The following is a 16021-nucleotide window of genomic DNA, read 5'->3' on the forward strand; positions in this document are numbered from 1 at the left end:
TGGCAGTTCATATCATCCTTAACTGAGACATGCTTAGTGCATATATTTATAAACTTTTCTTGATTTTCTAACATTTTCCCTATATAGTCACACAAGTGAAATAATTAGTGCTAGCACTTTATGGGAAGAACAGGGAGTTTTTATGCCAATGCTGTGGGGAAAATGGTAACATCTCAAGGCTTCTGTCTGTCTGTATGTGTGTGTATCCTATCCAGATGTCCATCATATTTCACAAATGATGGCAATTTCTTGGCCATACGGGTGAATGTAGAACAATGCAAACTTATAGATAAGAGCCATAGTTTTTAACCTTTATGTTTTGGGAAATGATTTAAATCTTAAAACTTGCATATCTAGGTTTCCATTCTGACACACAAGTAAAATTGCATTTGATTTTATAATTTAGCATTCATACCAGCCATAATTTTGAAAGCTATAAATGCCAATTTGCAGTAGTTCAGTTTTGTTACTTTTGGAGAAACTTTTTTGAATCTTTAGGCTGTTTTTAGAGCCCCTATTTCCATTAAGTTTTCAGAGAATAAATGAGATACTTAAAAGTCAATACAAAAAAATCAAACAAATGAAAAGCTAGTTCTCTGAAAAGTTGAACAAAATTGATAAACCCTTAGCTAAAAAAATGTGGGAGATTGAAATATATAGAATCAGAAATGAAAATGGAGGCGTCACAGTAGATACCACAGAAATACAAAGTATTGCTCGAAATTACTCTGGGCCACTAGCTGGCAGACAGGGAGAGGAAGTCAGCGAGCTCCGGAGCCCTGCCCAGCCGGGCCCAACCTTTGCTCTAGAGATCATGGCTGTGATGTAGCAGCTCCCGCACCGACCTGAGCGAGCTGGGGGCGGCGGGCTGCTGCCCGGGGTTTTCTCCTGCCGCTCAACGGCAGCTGCTTGGCCTCTGCACCTTCCTGCTCCACAGGATCCAGCAGCGCCAGCGAGAACGATGAACCACTCTCGCTGCCCGCCTCACGCGGCGCTGCTTCAGCCCTGCCGAGCTGCGGCGTCTAGACTGTGCCCTGGACCCGCGCATACTCACTCCCGTCCGCGGCGAGGTGTTCGAGTGACCAAGGGCTGCAGGTTCGGTGGACCCGAGGAACCAGACGCCTCCGGGAGACCTGCCGCATTTTGCCAGGATAAAGAAGCCCGAAAGGATGAGTATGCTGACCTCTCTGACCTCACTCCTGCCCCGCGGGAGACCTGAACGCCTGGGACTCAGTTCACTTTCAAGTATCAAACTGCTGAAGGAGGGGGAGGAGCCCACTGTGCGCTCAGATGTGGGTGAGCCAAAAGATGAGACTGCGCGGAAAATGATTAAGACATTCAGTGGCAGCCTATCTATTTTTGTATTTTGCAGAATCATTTGTAACATTACAGTCTGTCTTTAAAAAAACAACATGGCGATCTGATATTTAGAAAAGTTTTGAACTTACTGTTTATTTTTTCCATTAACATTGCTAGTGACACTGATGGAATTAACTTCGGTCTTAGAACGCATGGGCTGTGTATGTGTCACAAATCCAGAAAGTGAACCGCAGTGCTGCCGTGCAAATGTTACTGGTGTTTTTCTTCTAGCTGTAGTTACTACAGGCTGAATTTCAAGACTTTTTCATGAGAAACAGGTAAGGCTGCGGTTCTTCCCTAAATTGGTAAAAATGTTTAAGGTGCACTAAGAACAAAAGATCAGTGTTTAGTCATGACAGAAAATCTCTTTTCTCAGTTGACTTAACTACATTTCTGTTTTATCTGTGTCTAACGCAAATCTACAGTGTTCCAAAGGCTTTGGGACTGATTAAAAAGAGCTGTCCAGTAACAAAAGGAAATCTCACAACTGGGCTCCGTTGGAAAAAATAAAAAACATATACTGTGCTTTGGTACTGCATTGTCGTCTGCTCTTACGTGGACCCAGACATTCTGCAGTTAGGATTACAACAGGATCTGGACATTTAAATAAATTATAGGACTATATTCCCAATCCTTTTGCGTTCATGGTAGAGCAGTGATTACTATTATTTTTTTTTTAACACAATTTGACCTGAGAGAAGGGTGTACAGAATGGGAGCAGAGGTTTGCCCTAAAAGCCTTCATGTACACCTCTGAAAAATGAGGAAACAGTAATATGTCACTCGCCAAGTGCCCTGTAAAGTGTATTCATAAGGTGACAGTCATTACATTGTTGCAAAAGTATAGTCACTATGAAAGAGTGGTCAGGTGTGTCGAGGCCTGTGGTACTCCTCCTTTGGTTGACACTAAGCTTAAGGAGACTCTACAGTTGTATGCATTTGTAAAAGTATAATATGAACAATTAGTGAGGTTCCAGACTTGTGTAACTGTAGTTAAATAGTCATTGTATTTTCTTTTGAACTGTGTTTAATAGTTTTACCTCAAAACAAAACAAAATACAGTGCTTTTGTCAGTTAATGATTTTTTTTTTTTTTTTGGACAGGCAGAGTTAGACAGTGAGAGAGACAGACAAAGAGAAAGGTCTTCCTTCCATTGGTTCACCCCCCAAATGGCTGCTATGGCCAGTGCGCTGTGCAGATCCGAAGCCAGGAGCCAGGTGTTCCTCCTGGTCTCCCAAGTGGGCGCAGGGCCCAAGCACTTGGGCCATCCTCCACTGCCTTTCCGGGCCACAGCAGGGAGCTGGCCTGGAAGAGGAGCAACCGGGACAGAACTGGCGCCCCAACCAGGACTAGAACCTGGGGTACCAGCACCGCAGGCGGAGGATTAGCCTAGTGAGCCACTGCGCTGGCCCAGTTGGTGATATTTTTTAAGCTCTTTTTTTATTTTTATTAGACAGGTAGAGTTATAGACAGTGAGAGAGAGAAAGGTCTTCCTTCCATTGGTTCACTCCCCAAATGGCCCCTACAGCCGGCGCACTGCGCCGATCCGAAGCCAGGAGCCAGGTGCTTCCTCCTGATCTCCCATGCAGGTGCAGGAGCCCAAACACTTGGGCCATCCTCCACTGCCTTCCCAGGCCACAGCAGAAAGCTGGAATGGAAGAGGAGCAACCAGGACTAGCCCTTTCTCTCTGTCTCTCTCCTCTCACTGTCTAACTCTGTCAAATAAATAAAATTTTTAAATAAAGAAAAAAAAAAAACCACGCCTTGCCCTTCCTTATCGCACTGTTCTGTAGCATGAATTACATGGGGGATTCTCCTTGGCTCTTTTGAATGAGCCAAAGAGAAGGTGTTAGTAGGCGAGTCAATGGTGTAGATGCTTGGAACTGAACTAGACGCTTGCAACGGACTGTGGCCTGCCCAGTGCTGCCAGAAGAGTCTAAAAGCTGGAATTCTTTTTATTTCTAAACAACCGCTTTCATGCTTATCCTTCGATGTCACCTTCGGCACTTGCCCTGCACTTGGAATAAAATGAGTCTACCTGATGCTAACTCCCGCACTCACATTTTGGTCACTTCCCAAGACTAGGCATCTGGGAAGAACCTTGCTAAGGTCCTATGCTGAAGGCCGCTCAGCCTTTCCTGCCTGCATCTCCCTTGTCCTGCTTCTGTCCAGAAGGGATCCAGAGCGAAGAACAAACTTTCTGGGGTCCCGAGGTACTAGGCACCCACCAAGAGCCTGCCCGCTGCGCCTGTCCCAGCCAAGGGACTGGATGTATGCTTGCCCTGTGTGTGACCCAGTTGCAAAGGAAACCACTGCGCTCTGTAATGAGAAGGAAGGAGCCTCCCTCTTCTCCCTCAGCCCCCTCCCCACTTCCCGTCCAGAGCGCTACTTCCTCCCAATCCGCCTCCCTCGGCCCGGGGACCGGAGCAGGAGGCAGCCAAGGCGGAACTGGAGGAGCCAGCGGCCCGGCACATGTTGCGCCGGGGTCCCCAGGGCGCCCCGGCCGGCGGAGGCGGCGCGGACCGCGGCGCAGGTAGGGGCTCCGCCACAGCAGCCAGAATGGGTCCCGGGAGGTCTGGGCCGGGCCGGAAGTGCGCCTTTCCCCCTCAGTAGGTCTGGGCGAGCCTCTCTTCACAGCTCCAGTTCGGTGCGCCCCTTCAGAGGTGCGGGAAACCGCAACAGGGCGCGTAAGGTGCAGGTTTGGGAGGAGAGGGTCTGGGGCTGTCAGCTCTGTGCCCAGCCCTCCAAGTCCCTCCTGGCCCGCAGGACTCTGCAGAGCAGTCCGCGGCGGACCCATGCTCGCGTCTGACGGGTCCTGGGCGGCGGCGGAAGGCCCCAGGGGCGTGCTTGGAGTTGGGATGGGTCCTGTCCATCCGTACCCCCGCAGGACAGAGCGGCCCTGCACGCCCTCGCCCGGGACCCGCGGGACCTGGAAGGTGGAAGTTGAGAGTGGGGTAAGGAGCTGGTGAGGGCGCGTCCTCCACAGGCCACGGTGCAGTTTCATTGCAGGCTTGGAACTTGGCGACGGCAAAGCCCTCGCCGGAGCTTCGGCGGGACACCACTGCCCAGACCCTGATTACACCGTCAGCTCGCAGTGGTGACACTGAAGTCATGGCGTAGATGTTTGCTTTCCAAGCATGACAGGACTTGTATCTCTCGCTCTTAAAATACATGCAGAAGTATTGGAAACTTTCTGGAGACCGTGAGATTTGGAGTCAGGGTGTGCATTATGTCCTGGGTGCATCCCTTCCCTCAGAAGTCACAGTGGCCACTAATGACGGGGTCTCCCTGCCTCCTTGGGTCTATGGATGTGAAAGCACTTTGCTAAAAGTGTCTCACTGGTTACACAAACGTGAGCTGGGAAACACCAGGGCCATGAAAGCTGGGAGTTGGAGACAGTGTCTTTGCTTCTCAATCCTGGACTTAGCTGTGCCTCAGTTTCCCCACTTTTAAAATGGGGACCATGACAGTACCCCTTTCCCCAGAGGGTTGCTGCGCCGTTTCGGTGTGGTGGTGGATGTGAAGCCCCTAGCTCTACTCCAGAGACAGACTGCAGGATGAAAAGACTGTCGTTGCTAATTTTCCTAAGTAAAACTGAATACTGTGGCGTTTAAAGGAATACTGGTTTGATTTAAGTACGAAGAGTAGGGTGCTGTAAAAGACCCTGGGTTTTCTTGTGCTCAGGCATGACGCATGGAGTCCCTTGAGGTTCAGTTCAGACTCTGCCACAGAACAAGAACCCAGCCCTGGACAGTAGACCTACTTTGTGGGCTTTGTGACCTTGGACCTCAGTTTTTCTTAACTACTTACAAAAAAAAAAAAAAAAAAAACAAAAAAAAACCAGAAAAGGGGAATAGTAATTCCTGCCATTTAGACCAATAGTGCTACCTGAGGTTCAAATAAAGTAAAACATGTAAGACATCGTGTGGAACAGGAGTCACTGTGCACATACAGGACATCATATTACTAGCAGGAATCCTAACATCTGCAACTTTTTACAACTTCCAGATGTGCTGGGAGCTCTACTGTGCATTCTTTTGATGAACTCTTCCCCAAGCCTTTATGGGGCTGGTAATCAGTCCTTGTTTTCCTATGGCAAAGCTGAGGTTCAGGGTCACCTGCTTTTTTCCCAAGCTCACATAGCTGTTCAGTGCAGAGCCAGCAGTGCACCCCTGTGTGGACACCTCTCCCCATTGTCTTTTCAACCTCTGACTGAAAAGATGTTAGTGAATGGAGCCACGGTTCAGAGCAGACCTGTATTAGATCATAGCTAATGATGCACCCTGCATATCATAAAATGGATGGGTAAATTATTAGCCCTGCATAGGTGACTGAAGAAATCGGAGATTTCTTTCATCCCTATTTCTGTAAAATCCGATGCAGGTTATTCTCTTGAAACAATGAAAAACAAAGGCATGGAAAGCTTGAAAGAACGAATGATGATCTTGCAGATCTCAGAAGAAGTGGAATCTGGATTAATACTTTAACACCTAAATGTGTCAGGACCCTAGGATGGCACACGAGGTGACGCTGGGATGAAGGCTGTTGGTGTCAAGGTCACCTCACAGGGCTGCATCCCAGGATGTTTTTGTGGAGACCTCATGTTCAGCCATGATGCTGGCAGAGGGAAATTGAACTTTTTTTTTTTTTTTGACAGGCAGAGTGGACAGTGAGAGAGAGAGACAGAGAGAAAGGCCTTCCTTTGCCGTTGGTTCACCCTCCAATGGCCGCTGCAGCCGGCGCGCTACGGTCAGCGCATTGCGCTGATCCGAAGCCAGGAGCCAGGTGCTTTTTCCTGGTCTCCCATGGGGTGCAGGGCCCAAGCACTTGGGCCATCCTCCACTGCACTCCCTGTCCACAGCAGAGAGCTGGCCTGGAAGAGGGGCAACCGGGACAGAATCCGGCGCCCCAACTGGGACTAGAACCCGGTGTGCTGGCACCGCTAGGTGGAGGATTAGCCTAGTGAGCCGCGGCGCCGGCGGGAAATTGAACTTTAAACAGAAGAGACTGAAGATCAGATCTTTGTGCTGCATTAACAACTCTTAGTTCACTTGTTTCCTAAATTAAGTTTATTACTTTTTTTTGTTTTTCTAAAAGCAACATGTATTCATTACAAGAAGTAGAGAAAACTCCAAACAAGTAAAAACGAACAAACAAACAAACAGTAAAACCACTGAAATCTCACTAGTGTAGACCAATAACTTCGTGTCTCTGTTCTTTTATTTATTTATATTTGTTTATTTTTGTTTTATTTGAAAGGAAAAGAGAGTGACAGACATTCCATTGCTGGTATGCTTCCTCATTGCCCACACAATAGGGACTGAACCAAGCGACAGTCAGGAGCCCAGAACTTAATGCGTGACTCTCGCAGAGGTGGTTTGGGACAGGAGTGCTGGAGCCATATCTGCTGCCTCGCAGGGCTCACAGCAGCAGGAAGCTGATATCAGAAGCAGAGTCTGGACTCAAACAGAGGCACTGTGATATGAGATGCAGACATCCCAAGCTGGTTTAACCTCTTGTGCCAGATGCCCATACAGATGTCTCTTTTCTTGTAATCTGTTTCTATGCTCTGCTTATCAATTTTTAAAAAATTTATTTATTTATTTGAAAGTCAGAGTTACACACAGAGAGAAGGAGAGGCAGCGAGAGAGAGAGGTCTTCCATCCGTTGGTTCACTCCGCAATTGGCTGCAATGGCTGGAGCTGGGCCGATCCGAAGCCAGGAGCCAGGAGCTTCTTCCAGGTCTCCCACGAGGGTGGAGGGGCCCAAGGACTTGGGCCATCTTCTACTGCTTTCCTAGGCCATAGCAGAGAGCTGGAATGGAAGTGGAGCAGCCGGGACTCAAACTGGTGCCCATATGGGACGCCAGCACTGCAGGCGGCCTCTTTACCCGTTATGCCACAGTGCTGGCCCCTCTACTTATCAATTGTGTCTATATAAAAAATGGTAGGCAAACTGCTATTGTTTTTATTAAATGCCAAAAATAGTACTTGCTCTTTGCCCAAACATCAACACATTAGAAAAACAAAAGAATCTGATTTACTATGCTCACTCAAACTCTTCCTTTCAAAAACATCTTATTGGGTTGATTGGAGAACAATCAGAGATTACATTGCTATTTTTGAATTTTATTGTGGTTTTGGTTAAAATTTGATGCAAGGCCTTACAAGGATGCAATGATGCTCTTTAAATATATGACATGTAGGCTAGCACAAAAAAAAGTTTCTGAGTAGAAAAGAGGTATCATTTTAGATTAGAGTTATTAGGGGAGAAGGAGAATCATCTTTTCAATAATGATAAGGATAACTCAATTATATGCTGTGTTCTCATGCAGCCCAAATAGAGCCATTGCTTCAGAAAGGCCTTTGTTTGCTATCATAGGATTGGGCCACATGTGAACAACCATTCTAGAGTCAGCAGCTTTAGTAATGCAAGAGTTTAGCCTTGGGAGGCTTCTGCTTTTTCTTAAATTGTTCCTAATTTTAATGGGTTTATGGTATAAAATGCCTTAGTGAATGATTTCTGTGTAAAATGATACCATTAAAAAAAACCCAGATCCTTTCATCATTGAGATTCCATTTTCTCTTTTGAAATCAGTTTAGCAGCTGCTCCTTTGAGCGCAGACTTTGCAATCAACTTCCATTTTTTCACACCAAGTAACAGCAGGAAAGGAGAACTGTGGCTGACCAATGACTGAAATACTTATATTGGGCTTTGCAAGGTCATCAGGGGCCTACATGTTGTGCTCAGCTCCTTGGATGTCCGCCATTTTTCTGTGTCTGCCTCTTTTCCTTGCTGTCCTCCTTCTGACCTCGTACTTTTTGTCATGGCTGAGAAATGGATGGTGTTCATGTGGGGCTTCCTCCATTATTATTATTTTTTTGACAGGCAGAGTTAGACAGTGAGAGAGAGAGACAGAGAGAAAGGTCTTCCTTTTCTGTTGGTTCACCCCCCAAATGGCCGCTACGGCTGGCACACTGTGCCGATCTGAAGCCAGGAACCAGGCGCCTCCTCCTGGTCTCCCAGGCAGGTGCAGGGCCCAAGCACTTGGGCCATCCTCTGCTGCCTTCCTAGGCCACAGCAGAGAGCTGGCCTGGAAGAGGAGCAACCGGGACAGAATCTGGCGCCCCAACTGGGACTAGAACCTGGGGTGCCGGTGCCACAGGTAGAGGATTAGCCTAGTGAGTCACGGAGCTGGCCTGGCTTCCTCCATCATTAGGCACACTGGTCACTGACTGCCACAAACTGACCCACAGAATGTATTGCTGGATGGAGCTTCAAAAGATCAATTAGTTAACCCCCTTGTGTTCTGGCAAGTGTAGATGTCTCCAGTTAACAAGCACAGCCCTTGAGAACTATCCTTGGGAACCAATCTCAAATTAATTGAAATGAGGGCTCCTACGTGACCTTTCTCTTATCAATTTTAGGTTAATTTACCAGGCATACACTCTATACTCAGCCTGAGGAAGAGTGGATAGCATTCTACCTGTTCAGCTCTAATATTTGCCTGTCATAGTAGGATTTTACCCTCTGTGAACAGTTATGTATCGTGGAGTACTCAAATTTGTTAGTGACAATAGAGGTCATAGAATTTGGCTTCCTTATGTTATTGGTGAGAAAAGTAAGAGAGTAGCAGAGTGAGTGTTAGATTCTGGGTCCTCTTAGAGTTGTTTCCATTAAGCTGTGTTTCATTCCATAGTGCTCTACAGTTCATCGATGCTTAATATATGGATTAATCCATGATTAATATATATATTAATATAATAATTTATTGAAGTCCTTAGGTTTCTTGAGTCATCATGGATCTTACAACCTGGAGTTTCAAATGGTAATTCTGTCACATTAAGTGTCAACTGGTCTTTAAGAATTCATTTATTCACTTACTCATTATTCATTCATTCAACAATTATCAAGTGCCTACTTGGCCCTTAATTAGAATTAGCATTAAAGTCACATATTAGTAAGGAATACATTTTTGACTTAATTTCAAAAGAAATTTGCTAAATATGATACTTGCCATTCGTGGAACAGGCTACCTTGTAAGTAGTCAGCTTTGAATGACTCTGAGGTGAATGCCAAGGGGGTCTGCACTGAACCTGCGTTGGATAATACGTGGGAAGCCTTTCAAGTCCAGGATTCTTGTCCTGGAGGATTCCTACTACTATATACATTTCCTATGGCCTGCTCATCGGGGTTTGACATTTGCCTCCTCCTCCTAGCCAGGTGGTTCCATTTCAGGGATCTAGACAGCTCCCTGCAGTCAGGTACCTGTGTGCAGTAGGTATTTTGCCTCCCTAGGGTTGCACATGTCTAGGATTGATATGAATCGTTTATAGGATAATGTTTACCCAGTTGAACAAATCTACCAGGAGTGGAAACTTGAAAGGAAGCCAACTGCTTTCACCTGTTAAAAGTGAAATAATGGAAGGTTAATGAATTAATTGTGACTTAAATGTGAAATATGAATTCAAATTTCCTTTTGTGATGTATACACAAATATAACTTTTAATACCTGCTTTCTCTAGATTTGTGAGTGCAATGATCAACGTATTTGGTGTAATTACTGGGCTTTTGGTTTAATCCAAGAGAATAAATATGTTTTGTATTTATAATTGAAAGGATACCTCATGTTACTCCAACACTGATGGGAAAAGGAGAATGATTTTACAGTAGTCAAGTAAAAAGAAGTAAATGCAGAGATAAATTAGGGTTCTCATATCTAATACACTGAAAACTTAGAACTGTGCTATCAGGGCCGATGCTGTGGCACAGTGAGTTAATCCTTTGCCTGTGACGCTGGCATCCTATATGGGCACTGGTTTGAGTCCGGGCTGCTCCTTTTCCAATCCATCTCTCTGCTATGGCCTGGGCAAGCAGTAGAAGATGGCCCAAGAGCTTGGGTCCTTCTACCCACATGGGAAACCTAGAAAAAGCTCCTGGCTCCTGGCTTTGGATTGGCCTGGCTTCAGCCCTTGCAGCCATTTGGAGAGTAAACCAGTGGATGGAAGTCCTTTCTCTTTGGCTTTCCCTCTCGCTGTCTGTAACTCTAACTCTACCTCTCAAATAAATAAATAAAATCTTAAAAAAAGGAATTGTGGAATTTAATCCTTTTATGAAATAAAATTTGTATATTTTAATACTATATTTATTATTTCCATAGTACTTTGAGTTCTAGCTATGAGGCCAAGCAAAATGAAATATGAGATGCTGTACTTGGGGATCTACAGTCTGCATTCAATTTAAACAGTGTATCTTAAATTACTTTAACTGTATTAATCCTTTGATCTTCTTTTGTCTTGGTTATAGAATTCTTTTCTAGGGACATTAATTCATTCATGTATTTCCTCCATTAATTTGCACACTAAAATGTTTATTTAGCACCTATTATATGCATGGCATTGTGTTGTGCACAGTAGGATGTGCATTTCAAGGTATAGTAGGTTATTCTCAAGGACCATCTTGTCTAGAGGAGATCTAAGGAAACCTGCTATTCTTTACAAGCGTTAAGGCAAGTGTTAGGTCTTCACAGCTGCTCCTAGGAACCTCTTGAAGGTGCTTCAAGCATGCCTTTTGTCTTCCCAGTGGTGATACTTGATTGTATCCGTGTATCTCTGCTCAGTGACAGCTTTCAGGCAGGCCTGTATACCACTGCCAGAATGACCTTCTCAAAGCACACATCTGATGAGGTTATTATTCTTCTGTGTAGTTAGCTTAGTTAATCGTCTTCTCCTTCTCCTTCTCCTTCTCCTTCTCCTTCTCCTTCTCCTTCTCCTTCTCCTTCTCCTTCTCCTTCTCCTTCTCCTTCTCCTTCTCCTTCTCCTTCTCCTTCTCCTTCTCCTTCTCCTTCTCCTTCTCCTTCTCCTTCTCCTTCTCCTTCTCCTTCTCCTTCTCCTTCTCCTTCTCCTTCTCCTTCTCCTTCTCCTTCTCCTTCTCCTTCTCCTTCTCCTTCTCCTTCTCCTTCTCCTTCTCCTTCTCCTTCTCCTTCTCCTTCTCCTTCTCCTTCTCCTTCTCCTTCTCCTTCTCCTTCTCCTTCTCCTTCTCCTTCTCCTTCTCCTTCTCCTTCTCCTTCTCCTTCTCCTTCTCCTTCTCCTTCTCCTTCTCCTTCTCCTTCTCCTTCTCCTTCTCCTTCTCCTTCTCCTTCTCCTTCTCCTTCTCCTTCTCCTTCTCCTTCTCCTTCTCCTTCTCCTTCTCCTTCTCCTTCTCCTTCTCCTTCTCCTTCTCCTTCTCCTTCTCCTTCTCCTTCTCCTTCTCCTTCTCCTTCTCCTTCTCCGTGGGGAGCAACTCGGACTAGACTGTTACTGGAATTAAGACTTATTCTATGCATCTGCTCTCCCACAATATGGCGCTGGGAGAGGAGGAAACAGCTTCTACACAGCTGCCTCTCACCAACTTGACAAGCTGCAGGACCTGCTCCTGATTGCAGGAGAGCAGCGTACTCGGCGTGTGGGTAGCAGAGTTGGGATTGGTGGAAGAGGACTATAAAGGAGGAGAGAGACAACATGCACCAGGAACATCTACCTGAGGAACACCTGAGCAGCCCCCGAGAGAGCAGGCCGGCAGTGTGCCGCTCCCCCGCGGAAGTGGGGAAAGTGGCAGGGGGAACCGCCCTTCCACGGAGGTGGAAGGGTTGGTAGCCAACCCGGGAAGAACCAGCAGCAAACCCGGGAAGGGCCGAGCAGACCAAAGAACAGCGCAGGGTCCTGTGTCGTTCCTCCATGAAGAGGGGGAGCGACATAATGGTGCCGTGACTCGGATAGGAAACCTAGGCAGGTTTTAGTGTCATTCCTCCATGAAGAAGGGGAGCGACACTTCTCCTTCTCCTTCTTTTTTTTGGCAGGCAGAGTTAGACAGTGAGAGAGACAGAGACAGAGAGAAAGGTCTTCCTTTTTCGTTGGTTCACCCCCAAATGGTTGCTACAGCTGGTGTGCTGTGCTGATCCAAAGCCAGGAGCCAGGTACTTCTGGTCTCCCATGGGGTGCAGGGCCCAAGCTCTTGGGCCATCCTCCACTGCCTTCCTGGGCCACAGCAGAGAGCTGGACTGGAAGAGGAGCAACCGGGACAGAATCCGGTACCCTGACCGGGACTAGAACCTGGGGTGCCGGTGCTGCAAGCAGAGAATTAGCCAAGTGAGCCTCGGCGCCGGCCAGCTTTCTTTTTTTAAAAAAGATTTATTTATTGACTTGAAAGTCAAGAGTTACACACAGAAATAAGTAGAGGCAGAGAGACAGAGGTCTTCCATCCGTTGGTTTACTCTGCAATTGGCTGCAATGGCTGGAGCTGTGCCAATCCAAAGCCAGGAGTCAGGAGCTTCCTCTGGGTCTCCCACAAAGGTGCAGGGGCCCATGGAGTTGGGCCATCTTCCACTGCTTTCCCAGGCCATAGCAGAGGGCTGGATGGGAAGTGTAGCAGCCGGGACTTGAACCGGTGCCCATATGGGATGCTGGCACTGCAGGAGGCGGCTTTACCCACTTTGCAACAGTGTTGGCCCCTGGGTAGTTGGCTTTCAAAAATAGTCATTATTGGTCCCTCAGAAAATTATTAGCATCCCTTTCCAGCTCTTCCATAACCTGGCCACTGAATATCTAATCCTGACATTCTGGAACTTTCATTGCACACATTATTCTGCCAACTGAGAATACTGTGGCATCTGTTCTTCTTGTCCTCATTCTCTGCTCATCAGAAATGTTACTTCTCATTTGTGATCTCACCAATAATACTCCTAGCCTTCACTGGTTCTCTGGAATGAGATACTCCTTCCCTTGTGTTATAGTTCATTATGGATGTAACCAGTTTTTAACACTCCAAGCTGACTTTCAGCACAAAGAGGCTGTCTCGTTTAGCTCTTTACCTCTCATCTATGTGATACATTCACTCTCATTAATTTTGATTATGCGTTAAAGCTTCAACTCTTAGTAATCCAGTGTGTAGTCTAACCAAATGTACTATTTTTATATCTTTTGAAACCAGTCACAATTTCTGTAAGTTCAGGTCAGTCTGAATGTTGATTGAAATGCATAAACAACATTCCCAGGTACTATGCTAACACTTTGAAAAAAAGCATCCCTCCTATGCACAGTACTTCAAGACATGTGTGCAAAAACATTTCAAATCCATGCATACAAGTGGTGTCCAAAATGTTCATGATAGGTGTATATTATAAATCCATGTGTGAATTTCAAAATTTTCCTTAAAATTGTTTTTATTTAATTTTACAAGTCCCCTCACATCAGTATGAAAAAATTTTGTCTATCCCTTTGAGAAACCTATTTCAACAGAATAGTTAGACATTCTGGTGTGGACAAAAATCATTGAGAAGTATCTAGCACGTGGTAAACATCCACTGAATGTTTTATAGGATGGCTAGAAAGGCGGAGAGGACAGAAGGAATCCTTTACTGTGTGATTTATCTGCTACAGTGTTTGTTACTGGGCTTGGTAGTTTTGAAAGTAATTTATCAAATATTGATTCCCTCACTGTATTTGACGTGTGCCATTCTTCATCTAGGAAGAGAAAAATAGTTCTCCAGCTGTAGGATATCCAGTTCATTTCCTGGAAGAGGTGTTGCATTTCCTTACTGTCCTTCTCAGGTAGGACTGGTCACACTTTTTCCAGTCCAGGGGAGGCCTACATCTCTCTAAGTGCCCTGGGAAAGAAGAGTGATTCACTGAATCAACACTCAATGATCTTATCCTCCAATCGGCCAGTTCACTGATCCTGGGAGACAGAAGGAGGTGCTCTGAACTCCTTCCCCATCATGCAGCTTTTGTGTGTCTTTCTTTAGTTAACTTAAATCATAATTTGAATGGAAAAATGGAAAAAGTCTCTCATTTTAATCCAACAGCTATATTTTCTTGACTCTGTGAGTTAGGATTACCTAAGTACATTTTTAAAATATAAATTATATAATCAATGTTTTGTGAAAGATTTTGGAAAAGTATAAGGTGATATGTGATAAAAAATCATGTCAGACTCAGTGGAGATAAAATGAGATGTTCCACAGAAGATACTTTACCTTAAGCCATTCATATCTTGTATGGATTAATATTGACACTATCTTTAAATTTTTATTCTGCTTTTTATGAAGTAAAATAAGTGTTTCTAACAGTCTATCCAAATTATGAGGCTGCTTTTCCCAATAAAATGAAAAATTGTTAGTTACTCTAGGGCTAGGAAAAGAGTGGATCAACAAAGAATTTAATGGAGAAAACCCTACTCTTTTGGGTAGGTCTTTACGTTAGGTGGAAATGAATTTCTGAAAGACATAAGTTGTCTTATTTACACATTATCAATTACAATAGAAACACAGAAGGAAGAAGCACTTATGAATTGTGTTGGTTTAAAATAACGTGCAAGCTGGCGCCGCGGCTCACTAGGCTAATCCTCCGCCTTGCAGCGCCGGCACACCGGGTTCTAGTCCCGGTCAGGGCACCGGATTCTGTCCCGGTTGCCCCTCTTCCAGGCCAGCTCTCTGCTGTGGCCTGGGAGTGCCTTGTAGGATGGCCCAAGTGCTTGGGCCCTGCACCCCATGGGAGACCAGGCTAAGTACCTGGCTCCTGCCATCAGATCAGCCCGGTGCGCCGGCTGCAACGCGCTGGCCGTGGCGGCCATTGGAGGGTGAACCAACGGGAAAAGGAAGACCTTTCTCTCTGTCTCTCTCTCTCTCACTGTCCACTCTGCCTGTCCAAAAAAAAAAAAAAAAAAAAAAAAAAAAACATGTGCAATAAAGACACTGTGATATGCAGGAGTAAGTAGTATAGCTTCTCAACCAGTAGTGGCTCCTGAAATGATACACAAAAAGGAACAGGCAGGGTTTGGTTCAGAAAGGGAAGTACAGGGCACTCGTGTTCAAGTTGCTTTTGCTCACAAGCAGACTATATGGATTGCATGTTAAAAATAAACAATAGTGGCTTCCAGTCATACATTTTATAGGAGAAAAATGTCAGGCGCCTGCATCAAAACACATTACCATGATTTTAACTGAAGTAGAGTTAGAGGACTGAGGAGGCAGGCAGAGAGCTACAGTATTCTCCAGTCCAACCTTTATACCACATCTCTGTAAGCACCTCTCCAGTTCTGTCTCCCGTGAGGTTCATCATTTATCATCGAGTATAGCGAGTTACAGCACAGGGACATCTTCCAGAGGCAAATTTCATTTAAATTATCATCACAGCTCATCATTGCTGTGGATACGAGATGATTAAGGATGATTGGCTGAGTAGCCAGAAGGAAAGCACATTGGACTGGGGTTCAAGACTGTGGGAAAGTCCTGTAATTACTTTAAATCTTACTGTACCTCCTTGAAAACAGATACAATAATATCTGCCTTCAATTTTACAGACCTGTGTTGAAGATCTAACATGATCATATGTCAGAGCTCATCATAATTCATAACATTTATGAAGCATTGCTTTTATTACAAACTCTCTCTCTCTATTTCTCTCTCTCTCTTTCTCTCTCTCTCTCTTTCTCTCTCTCTCTCACACACACACACACACACACACCCTCTTCTAGGTCCATAGTGCTTTATAGGTATCACATCAGTGTTTCTACAGAAAAACAGTGCTCCCAAGTAGGATTAAAAAATGACTAAATTGCTTCCATCTGTTTTTCTAATATGAGTTTCGTTAGGTCATTTTATTGCCAAGTAAATTAGAGAAAGCTGT

At 45.3% G+C, this 16021-nt stretch overlaps 1 protein-coding gene across 2 annotated transcripts in view; it reads left to right on the plus strand.

Moving 5' to 3' along the window:
- Positions 1-3745: 3745 nt before the first annotated feature.
- DISC1 (DISC1 scaffold protein) overlaps positions 3746-16021 on the plus strand; it is a 354676-nt gene continuing 342400 nt past the window's right edge. For both annotated transcript variants that reach the window (XM_008268257.4, XM_051821450.2), the window contains exon 1: positions 3746-3891. In XM_008268257.4, the coding sequence (XP_008266479.1) occupies positions 3831-3891 (61 nt within the window). In that variant the 5' untranslated portion in view covers positions 3746-3830. The remainder of the gene's footprint in view (positions 3892-16021) is intronic.

This window comes from Oryctolagus cuniculus, chromosome 13, assembly GCF_964237555.1.
Source record: "Oryctolagus cuniculus chromosome 13, mOryCun1.1, whole genome shotgun sequence".
Lineage (NCBI taxonomy): Eukaryota > Metazoa > Chordata > Mammalia > Lagomorpha > Leporidae > Oryctolagus > Oryctolagus cuniculus.